Genomic DNA, 12,183 nt, shown 5'->3' on the forward strand with positions numbered 1-12,183 from the left:
TTCCAATCAATACAACTTATTATTTTTATAGTCAGAGCTGTTCTCGTTTGGATGATGATGTGTGGTTAATTAAAATGTGGCAGTCTCTGGAATCTAGACTAATTTTAGCAGTGTGTAAAGTTTGGTGAGTGTATGAGGTACAACTGATTGTTGATTTTCTTTAACTTTTTTTCTCTTTAGATATGGATGAATGTCAAGACCCCAGTAGTTGTATTGATGGCCAATGTGTCAATACAGAAGGCTCTTATAACTGCTTCTGTACCCATCCAATGGTCCTGGATGCTTCAGAGAAACGATGTGTACGACCAACTGAATCACATGGTATGTCTGGATGTGAGATGCAAGTCTGTGTCCAAATAAATGTCAAGGTTTTCCTTTTGACTGAAATGTGAGCTATTGGGAAGTTAAAAAATTGACTCCTTGGGTCTTTTGGAGTAATTAAAACGAGATGCTAAAAATAATAAGAGAGGAGGGGCGCCTGGGTGGCTCAGTCACTTAAGCATCTGACTTCAGCTCAGGTCACTATCTGACAGTTCATGAATTCGAGCCCTTCATCGAGCTCTGTGCTGACTGTGCAAAGCCTGCTTTGGGGACTCTGTCTCCCTCTCTCTCTGCCCTTTCCCTGTTCCCTCTCTCTGTCTCTGTCTCTCAAAAATAGATAAACATTTTTTAAAAATGAGAATAATCATAAGAAAAATGATAAGATGCATATCAGTATGTAGGGGATTTAATACCCTGCACATATTTGATCGACGACAACGTAGATCAGCTGAGCAGATGGCAGTCCTGTGTCTGTTCATCCGATTTCACCTTCAAAGGCAACTGAGGAAGATGTGAGTTCAGGATGAGATAATCGGGTTTGCTTGACTGGACTGGAGGACACAGAAGAGACTGCGCAGAACAGACCATGGAATCCAACAAGGTGGTGGAGACCCCTGGTGTCCATTGATTGGAATCCCTCTCCGTCCCCAGTGAGATGATGCCCCACTCATAATTGGCATAGTTGATCTATCCATCATCCCTGTCAGGAACCACTTTGGATGAAGTCAACTGAAAGGCAGAAAGTTAGGAGTTGAGTGCTGTAGCATGAAGTGTTACTAGGGCTTTGGTGGATGAATTGAGTGAGAGAGCAAGAATCTGCAAAGTGTTACATAGAAAGAAATGGTAGGATTTGAGAGAAGAGTAAATGTAAAAAAGGAAAGATTGGGAAATCAGAAATCAGTGCTTTGGGATTATGGGGTATAGAAGGAAGACAGTGCGGTGCTTTCTCTAATGATGGGAAGCTGCAGATGGAGGGATTTAATTGGAACGCGATGGGCAGGTTGAATTTCAGCTGATGGAATGACACCCAGTTGGAGATGACAGAGGTTTGATCCGTGGAAAGACCAGGCTGGCTTCAGACTTTTACTTGGAAGTCCCTCTTAGAAATAGAGATGGAAACTTTGAGACTCGCTGGCTTCCACCGCAGTGTTTATGAAATAGGAATAACAGTGCGATCGTCATGGAACCATGTTTTCCCTTTCAGAACAAATAGAAGAAACTGATGTCTACCAAGATCTGTGCTGGGAACATCTGAGTGATGAGTATGTGTGTAGCCGGCCTCTTGTTGGCAAGCAGACGACCTACACTGAGTGCTGCTGTTTGTATGGAGAGGCCTGGGGGATGCAGTGTGCCCTCTGCCCCATGAAGGATTCAGGTGAGCCCTCATCCACTTCCCTGTGCCGGGGGCCTTTGGGAACAGGTTCATCCCTCTCCTTTGGAGCCTGACAGTTCTTCTGTGTCTTCATCTTCACTCCTGATTCCTTCCATCAGAGGTGGGGATGGGTGGGTGGGTGTGTGTGTGTGTGTGTGTGAGCAGGGTTTCATAAACATCTGGCTCCTGGTTTACCTCCAGTCCAGACCTGTCATTAGTTTTTGAAGCCTTCATTCCATTTCCCCAAAGAATGAGAAATGACCCAAAGAAACATAATGCAACTTAGCAATTGGTGACATAGATCTTAAGATTTTTTTTTTTAATGTTTTATTTATTTCTAGGAGAGAGAGAGAGACAGCATGAGCAGGGGAGAGTCAGAGAGAGAGGGAGTCACAGACTGAAACAGACTCCAGGCTCTGAGCTGGCAGTCAGCACAGAGCCCGATGCGGGGCTCGAACCCACGAACCGCGAGACCATGACCTAAGCAAAAGTCGGACGCCCAACCGACTAAGCCACCCAGGCGCCCCTAGATCTTTAGAATTTTTGTTTCCCAATACTTCCTTTTTCCCTACACTTGTTCTCATTTCTGACAATTTCTACTTAGAGCAAACAGTATTAGAGGCTATAGAAAATCTGTCCTGGTTTTTATGACAGCCTCTTTGTGAGAAAGACCAAAAAGGGCTTAGAACAATAGAGGAAGAGAGTAGAAAGTGATTGAAGTGCATGTGAACAGATGTCCTTTCATTACAAGTTTCAGGTCTGAGGATAAACCTTTGCTCAAATGGAAAATGCAACGGGCTAGGCTCTTGGTTTATCCCCTCTCCCTGGGTTGGGGGAAGACTGAAAGGTGCTGGGTCTGGTCTTTTTGGTGACCCATGGCGTGTGCACTGACTGCTTGCTTGTCTTCTTAGTTCTGCTGCCACTTAACTGCTCTTGAAAGGAAAGCCCTTGAAAGTGTTTACTTTAGCTATGATTTCGATTTGTTAAAGCTAGAAAGATACCATGTGGGTATAAAGTGAGGGAGTTTATAATGAACAAATTCTCCAAATGGTCAAGAGTGGAAAAAATGCTTGAAAAGAAGAAACGCATTGATTTTTAGTTAATGAGAATGCAACTTTTCGAGCTGTTTCATAGCTTTTCAGATTGGCAATTAGTTAAACCCAGTGCAGCATAAAAAAGAAAATGATTTGAAATGCCTTAGGGGAAAAAGGACTTGCAAAGGATAAAGAGCAAATACGGAAAGAAATGGATGGTGATGATAGGATGCCAGTAGCCTGGTGCTGGAAAAGAGGTTGGGTTCAGGGGCCTGATGGGGTGGGTCCGGAATCCAGAACTGCCCATTGGGAAAGTAACTTCACCCAGCACAGCTCGTTTATAAAACAGAGGTGTTTATCTCTATCTTGTTGTGTTGTTGAGGGTGTAGGGAGAATGGGGACACAGGGAGTGGTATAGTTATTAGCATTACTCTGACCTCTGCCCCCGGGGGCAGATGCCACAAGGAGAGGAAAGCAAAATCCTTAGGAAGGGAGTACAACGGGGACTTGAGACATCTTCTCACAGTGCTCTTATATTTCAGGTCTGCTGTACTTAGCCACTGGTTTTTATGGTTGATTTTTTTTCCCCAAAAAATAACAGACCCCTTATGAAGAATTAATCAAAGGGGTTCTGACCCTCTCCACCTACCCCGTCACAATTGAACTCTGCTCCTCCTTAAAGACGTTCATTCTTAACAGTTGGGTTTTTCCTTTTACTCATGCAAACCTTTTTCCTACACATTAATTGTTGTTATGTAGTTATATTTGTATTCGTTATTGACATATATTTAAATTTAAGACATATTTAAAACTGAACTCCGTATCGTCAGTAAGACACACTTTATTTTTTGTTCCACTCTTCGGCATCTCTGATATGGGAGGTATCTTCTAATTGACCACATTGAGCAATGGCCACAAGCTACTTTTTTACATTTTGATAGTGTCTGTTATATCGGAATGTACTTTACAATATGGTGTCTTGGAATAGAAGAAAGATGGTAAATTTTTAACTGGTTGCACAGACTGCTTTATGGATATACCTGCTTTTACTCAGTCACCAGCAGCACCGGACATTTGAGTTGTTTGTCCGTCCCCCTCCCCCCCCCCCCCCCCCCCCCCCCCCCCCCCCCCCCCGGCTTCTATCTTGACTTTCCTATTACAAACAATGCTGCAAGTGAACTTCCATGTACATATCTTCTATGTACCTATGGGAGTGCCTTAGTAAGAAAATTCCTACAAATGAAATTGCTGGGTTGGGAAGTATGTGCATTTTAAATTTACTATTTTACTCTGAAAATATCGTGCAAATTTTACTCCCCTTGGCAGCATTTGAAATGCCTCCTTTCTCACGCCCTTCTACCATTGGATATTCTCAATGTTTAAAATTGTTTTAATCATGAGTGAGAAGGATATCTTACATGCACCTCCCTTATTCCTAGGGAATTTGAGTGTCTTTTCTTTGTTTATAGGTGATATGTATTTCTTGGTCAGTGAATTGTTTATCAAATCCTTTGCCCATTTGTTGTTGGACTTGGTGCCTTATTAATTTTTAGGAGATTTTTACATATCCTGTTCACAACCCCCACGTTTGAGTCATGGTATGTATGCTACTTGTTATGGGAACCCCTTTATAAAGGTTCTGCACCTATTTGCATTTTATTCTGTCCCTGTTCTGATCATATGATATTAAGTATTTACTGCACATAAGTCTGACAGGCCAAAGCCTTTGAAAGTCAAGTTTCATTGACATAGCTTTCAGAAGAATAGTCAAGTATTCTGCTGTTAGAAATGAATTTTAGGGGTGCCTGGGTGGCTTAGTCGGTTAAGCGTCCGACTTTTGCTTAGGTCATGATCTCGCGGTCCGTGGGTTCGAGCCTCGCGTCGGGCTCTGTACTGACTGCCAGCTCAGAGCCTGGATCCTGTTTCAGTCTGTGACTCCCTCTCTCTCTGACCCTCCCCTGCTCATGCTGTCTCTCTCTCTCTCCTAGAAATAAATAAAAGAAAAAAAGAAGAAGAAATGAATTTTAGAATATTATTTTAGAATATTGCATCCACTTCCTTTAACTGAGACTTAACAAAACATCATTAAATATAAATTTGAACAAATGTGAACAAATACATACTGTATAATATTTTTAGGAGAGTATGGGGTATCAGGAAAAATATGGTACCCATTGCCAAACTAAAAAAAAAATAATTAGCATTGCTAATTATGATAGCACTATATAATTATAATAATTAGCACTGCAACAGTCTTGTAGTTTACATATGCACAGTACTTAGGATAAAATCTCCAAAATGAATCTCTAGCATATAGTCAATCAAATCTTCAAAATCAGTGGTTTTCAGTCTTTTGTTTTTTAAACAATGGTAGTTTGTCAACTGAATTGTCATTTTAACCTCCAGTATATAAGTTTATTAACCTCAAGGTTGCTGGGGAAACTGGTTGAGAGGATAACTACTTAGGCTCTGCGGGTATCTCTCAAGGACCCCAGGTTCCAGGGAACATGTGTTGAAAACTGTCGTAAATGTTTTAGTGGGAGGATAGGAATACGTTATGCAGCCCAGAAGGAGTATTTCTGTTATATCCCTGAAATGATGGCCTAGAACTATAAATCCAGAAAAAATAAATAAACTATAAATCAGAATAAATCCACAGAGAAGGCCACAGCAAAGGTTTCCCAGAGGTCCTCTGACCAGCTGCCATTGCCGTCCGTGATCAGCACCTGACATTGTAGTTACACCTACACCAAAGCAAATCTTCCATTAGGCATTTCTGCTGGGGTACAGTCACGACAGGGAGCCAGAGCATCGAGGTCAGCATATGGGCTCTGGAAGCAAGTAGCCTGAGTTTGCATACTGGTTTGTCAACTTCCTTTCTATGCAACCTTGTTACATTGTCTCCCCTTGCCTCTGTTTCCCCATGTGAAAGTAATTTCACCTGCCTTACAGACTGTTTGAAGAAGTGAATAAGTTAATACATGAACACCTAGAATAGTCTTCGACACATTCAGAAGATGTTAGCAGCTATTGCTACTTACTGCCAAGTGATGCAGATCAAATGTGTTTCCAAGTGTAACTGAAATCCAAGGATCTTGTAAAACATACGATTATCTAATAATAGCATCTGAACATGAATTAAGGATAGACAAATGCACAAGTAATTTCTCTCATATAAGCCTTGCTTTTCTAGACAACTACTTTGTAAATATCATTGGGCATGTCAGTTCGTTGTGCGTGGAGATCTCATAAGAAAACAGATTGTGGTTTCTAAGTGCAGAGTGTGGGGCAGGATTCTATGTTCCTCGAAAGTCCCAAGATGATGCGGATGCTCCTGGTCCTCAGTCCACACTAGCAAGTTTCTAAAGACACCTGCCAGGATCCACCTTGATTTTGTTAAAACCTACTTTCATACTGTTGGTAATTTTTCAAAGAGGAAACAAAGAATGTGTGAATTTTAAAATATTTTTACTCATAATTTCTGTCCTTGAACCTTTTAAAAAATATGCTATTCATCGATATCTTGATAGTTGAAAAGGACCACATTGTTGGTTAATATAAGCACTGGATGAATCCCAGCCTGTCGGGCACTGAACCTTCCAGTTTCCCTAGCTGCTCAGTGCTGCTTTGGGGAACAATTAGTTACTGATGGAAACAGTGTTGGAGGAACTTGAGGAATAAATCGTAGCACTTGTCATCGGCTTTGAGCATTAAAGTGCAGTGTAAAGTAAAGCTTTGGCTCTGGAACAGGCTTTCACACTTCTGGTGCAATAGGTCATGGGCACTAATTCTTGCTAAGGCAGCAGCTACATCTGAGAATACTGGTAGTTGGAGGAGGTCGGAGTGGCCTGTTCAATAGTGTTCTCCAAAGTTAGATGGCGTCTTGCGGATTGGTACCACATGCAGGGGAAGTGAGTGGAGGGGGACGGATTATGTCAGGACAGCTTGACATGAGGAGAACTGTATAGTTGTACAATCCAGTACATTTCTGGGGCTGCTTAGAATCCCATGTTAATCCTCTGCTCAAGTCCTGGAGGCCAGACACCAGGCATTAGCGGAGGTTCCAGATGATGGAGGGAGGCCCTGCAGATATGACTTTGGACAATTTGTTGAAGTCGTTGTGCACCGATAGCCTCCCCATCCTCAACCCCTGAAGGCCTCGGCACCCCTCTTCCTGTTCTGGCCTCCTCCTCCTCTCCCTCCCCATCCTATGCCTTTGGATGCTGCCTGCCTTTAAAATGTTTGAGAGAGGGGAAATGGACTGCTTTGGGGTGACCCTTGAATTTGAGTTCTTTATCCTGATACATAATTCCAGACTCCGGGAGAAAAAGGTCTTTGGAAAACTAAGTCAGGGAAAACATTTTATCTGTGTCATAAACAAGACTTAGAGAAACTACAGCTTTAGAGCAAGGTGATAAAGTTAGCAGATTGAGAATTGGTGTCTCATAAACTGTCCATCACAGTGTAGCACACTGGTGAGCATACTAACAGTATATAGTTGATGAATTAAGGGACTAAAGCAAGGCAGTCATTCTTGGTGAACAGAACTTAGTGTTACCTTGCACTTAAGTAAAATGAATTTTTAATGTTTTTATTGCTACTCTTGAATGCATAAACTTCATCTTTCTGGAAAATGTGCCTATGAATTACAAGATTTTTAGGATGCCGTTATCTCATGGAAATAAAAATCCATTAACACACATGTGAAAAACATTAGACACACTTGAATACTGGAATCTAAAATGCCCAGGGCTCCCAGTGTCTGTGGCTACCTTGTTAAAATAATTAGACTTCTGTTAAGTAAATTATTAAAATAATTAGACATATTGTAAGTAAGTTGAACATAAAGACTTAAAGTCTTGATCTAAAACTTTGAAGTTAAGAAATTTGATGGGACACCTAGTGTGTTGAGAGAGTGCCACCTATTGGTGATATGATGTACTGCACTGCAGGTGTTGGACCCTCTCAAGTACTCTTAGTGAAAGTCAGGTGTACAAAGGTGAGAGTAGTTACAAGTCTTTTTTTTAAATGTTTTTTTTTTTTTAATTTATTTCTGAGAGGGAGAGAGACAGTGTGAGCAGGGGAGGGTCAGAGAGAGGGAGATACAGAATCTGAAGCAGGCTCCAGGCTCTGAGCTAGCTGTCAGCACAGAGCCTGATGCGGGGCTTGAACCCACGAACTGTGAGATCATGACCTGAGCCGAAGCCGGACGCTCAACCGACTGAGCCACCCAGGCAGCCCAAGAGAGTAGTTAAAACTCTTAAGGAAACTAGTGGCACAAAAGAAATTGGCAAATGTTGGGAAAAATTTTAAAACACTAATACTGATCAAAATGTGAGGAATAGTCCTCTGTTTTGCTGAGAGAACAGTTGGAGGATACAAATACACAGAAACAGTTGATACAGAAATTCTAGTTCCGGGGATACAGATTATGCTTGTTCTTGAGTGCAAGGGGGAAAATGTAATCATTGCAGCTGAAGAAAAATTTGAAATCAGTTCTGTCATTAGGGAATTTGTAAACTGTTACACACAAGATGCAATTAGCAATAAGGGCTATGTTTGAAATGCAATCTTAAATTATAGTTTGCCTGTTTTCCATTTTAGTTAAATTGCTTACATATTCCTCCCTTCATTCCATTATTTACCATACACCTGTTATTCACTGGCCAACAAATTATGGAACAGATGTATAGGTTGTATTTCCATGAAATGTAAATTTTGATTCTGTAAAACTAACATAGCATACAATTGTGTTACTAAATTAGCATTGTTTTTTTCCTAAATGTTATCACATCTAAACATGCACGTGAAACCCTTGATGCCCTTATTTAATAAATTCACTATTTGCTGCAACAGCAAAATTTTTAATACTTTGCAATAGCTACTCTACCCCCAATATTTTCATATGGTTTTACAAAAGTGAAAGACTTTGAAATCTGTTTTTGAACCATTGAGCTAGTGATTTCTTCCATATCCATGCACAGCTTTTACATATTCCCAAATATCTCCATATAAGAAGTTTCATAATACTCTTCGAGGTGTGAAGGAAGACAGGGATTTGAGTCATGGACTGAACTTGAAAAAATATTGTAACTGGGCAGTGCTTGCAAAGGCCTTTCAGCAGTCATGGTTTAAAGGCTTTTCCAAGAAATATGTTTCCAAAGAATGTTAATAATGACTTTGGAACATCGTCCATGTGAGGCACAGCGAGTGGTCACTGCCTTTGGTTTAGGCAGTCCAAGGGTCTTGTTCCATTTCTGGCACCACTTCTGTCAATAAAGTTGCTTCAGTTTCCTTTACCCAAAGTTGAGAACTCTTGTGAGGTTAGGGTAATTAATACTCTCTGAGTACGAAAGCATTTATCATTTTGATCATAGATCCTGAATATTATGATTAAAGGAAGTATAGCTGTTAATAAATTATAGTGGAGCATTAAAATCACACTGGAAAGATATGAAAGGCCTCCTAAATTGTCTGGCTACCATGCCTGCACACAGAATGTACACTGTATATACGTAGAGTGGTAAGTGGCCCAGCTCTTTGGGACGCAATTCTTGGTATCCATGAAACTAGGCTGGATTGAGTACCGTATAGAATGGCAAGTGAGAGATTTATGTGGTTTCTTATCGAAAGGATTTATTTACTTAGCTTCCTCTTGCTCCCTCCAAAAAGGAGTGAAAATACTTTTCTTACTATAAAAGGATGACTGGAAAATAAAGTTTAGTAATGAATTGTGCACGTACAGCTCTGTGATTGAGTCCTTACGTTAGTTTCCTTGCTTGTGAAATGGCAGTAACAACAATAGGTCATTTGAGGGTTAAATGTGATAAATGTATGTGAGATGCTTGGATTACAGTAAATGCTTTGTAGGTGTTAGCAAATCAAATCCTGTTCCAGGAAATGAGTTGAGCTAATGATTGTTCCCTGCTAGAAGTCTTTTTTGAAAGGAGGTGTGAGTTAAAGACAATGAAGCATTGGAAGAGTGTCTGGGGACAAACCCAGAGTCAGACATCTCTGCGGGACCCCGAGAGAAGCGAGTTCTTCATTCCCCTCCAGACTCAGAGCTACGAGTGTCAGCTAAAGGAAGCTTTATGGCTGGAAAGGACCATTTCATGTTGCCTTTTAAATGAATATTCAGTGTATTCAACTTGTCAACTTTTTAAATAAAAAGGCAAAATAACATTTTATGTTTATAAAGAGTATAATTTATAGCTGTTCAGAGACTTTCCTAAGAATTTAAGTTCAACTTAACCATTTTGTCATTCTGTTTATAAGTCCAATATTTTTTATGTAAAATAAGATCGATTTTTATTTTGTAATGAATTTAAAAAATTTTTTTTAACGTTTATTATTGAGAAACAGAGAGAGACAGAGCATGAGCAGTGGAGGGGAAGAGAGAGAGGGAGACACAGAATCAGAAGCAGGCTCCAGGCTCTGAGCTGTCAGCACAGAGCCCAACGCAGGGCTGGAACCCACAAATTGTGAGATCATGACTTGAGCTAAAGTCAGACGCTTAACTGACTGAGCCATCCAGGTGCCCCAATGAATGTTTAAATATAGCAAGGAACAGATAAAATTTTCCTTGGGAATGTCTTCTGTATCAAAACTGTATTAATTAAATCTATGAACACTTTGGTCTCCATATATAAATTTTATGGGGCACCCACGTGGCTCAGTCGTTAAGCATAGGACTTTGGCTCAGGTCGTGATACCACAGTTCGTGAATTCTACCCCCCACATCAGGTGAGCTCAAGCCCCACTTCTTTCTCCCTCTCTCTCTCCCTCTCTCCTTCTCCCTTCTCTCTCCCCCCTTTCTCTCCCCCTCCCTCTCCACTCCTCCCCCTCTCCCTTCCCCCCCTCCCCCTCTTTCCCTCTCTCTCTCTGCCCCTTGTGGGATTCTCTCTCTCTCTCTGCTATTCTCTCACTTGTGCCCTCTCTCTCTCAAAGAAATTACAAACTTTATGTATTTGATTTTTCTCTCTAGCACTTTATATACTCACAAGGGCAGCCCACAGTCATAATAAGCATTTTCTTCTTTTTTTAGTTTATTTATTTATTTTGAGAGAGAGAGCGTGTATGCACATGCTTGTGTTGAGGGAGGGAGAGAATCCCAAGCAAGCACTACGCTCAGTGCAGAGCCCAACACAGGGCTCGATCTCACTAACCATGAGATCACAACCTGAGGTGAAATCAAGAGTCAGACACAACTGACTGAGCCACCCAGGTGCCCCAACATTTTCTTCTTAAGTGCTTAAGCAGCTCTTCTAAATCTTAATAAATCACACTTCATATGTAGAAAATTTAATCAAGTTCTTTTAATTCTCATTCAACACAAATTCTAATCAAAAGGCAGCTTGAGTTCAAAATAAAATCCCAAGGTCTGTCGGTCCGATTCTCTATGATATGGTTCCTACAAACATAAATATATGAATAACGAAAAGCTCATTCCAAAACCTTCACAGAAAAGTATTACTATTCTAGACTTCATGTACATCATTAATAGCAGAGTTTCCATCTCAGGCCAGCTGAGGTCACTGGACGGAAAAATTCCCGACTATGATGGTTATTGGAGGACGAAGACCAGCGTATGGGATGTGTGTGCCCAGGTGTGAGTCTCAACATCCATGCATGAGATGATGGGCACGTCCCTTACTCCGATGTCAGCAGGGGACCACAAGTGCTTCTCATGTTAACTACTTTTATAATCAGTATCTTCCATTACAGGGACTCTCAAGGGAGTGATAGGGCAGATAAAAGTAATACATAAAAGCTTTTCTCCAGCTACACGACTTAAGAATCATAAACCTTCCTCCCAAAGGGATGTGCTCCTCCATCGAGATTCCCTATCACCCTGATGGCTTGAACTGATGACAAACTTCCCTTGTGCAGGCTGAAGGGTATTAGGGTTCTTTAGAAAAACGGGCCCAATAAAAGAAGGACTTATTGACCGATTGATTCATTCATCATAAGGAATTGGTTCATGTAATTATAAAAGCTGGTAAATTCCAAATCTGCTGGGAGGGCTGATGATGTGCGAGGCTTGAGGGAAGCCAAGGCTCCAGGTCAGGGGCCTTCAGGCAGGAAGAGCCCATGTTGCAGAAGAAGCTGGAAGGCAGTGGACAGTGGGCTGGAGAATTTTCTCTCAGTGGAAGGTCATTCTCTCTTCAGTGATCCAGTGATTCAGTAATTCAGGAGTGAGCGATGCCCACGTTATGGAGGGCAATTTGTTTTAATTCAGGTTCACCAATTTAAATGTTAATCTCATCCAAAACACCCTCATAGAAACACTCAAAATAACGTTTGACCAACTACAGCAGGGCACCCCAGGGCCTACGAGCCTAGTTGGTGCATGAAATTAGCCATCACAGGTGGGATTGTGAAAAGTTAAATATGTGCATTTTGTGGGCCATCTGCATTGTCCACTACCATCGTATTTAAGGAAAGGTGTTGGCTTTC

The 12,183-nt window shown here is 41.2% G+C and overlaps 1 protein-coding gene across 8 annotated transcripts in view; it reads left to right on the forward strand.

Moving 5' to 3' along the window:
• Positions 1-12,183, forward strand: part of LTBP1 (latent transforming growth factor beta binding protein 1) — a 399,760-nt gene that overhangs the window by 372,297 nt on the left and 15,280 nt on the right. For all 8 annotated transcript variants that reach the window (XM_039250305.1, XM_039250307.1, XM_039250308.1 and 5 more), the window contains 2 exons: positions 181-321; positions 1,526-1,696. In XM_039250305.1, coding sequence (XP_039106236.1) covers positions 181-321; positions 1,526-1,696 — 312 coding nt within the window. The remainder of the gene's footprint in view (positions 1-180; positions 322-1,525; positions 1,697-12,183) is intronic.

The sequence above is a fragment of the Hyaena hyaena genome, unplaced genomic scaffold (genome assembly GCF_003009895.1).
Source record: "Hyaena hyaena isolate Hyena2069 unplaced genomic scaffold, ASM300989v1 scaffold_362, whole genome shotgun sequence".
Lineage (NCBI taxonomy): Eukaryota > Metazoa > Chordata > Mammalia > Carnivora > Hyaenidae > Hyaena > Hyaena hyaena.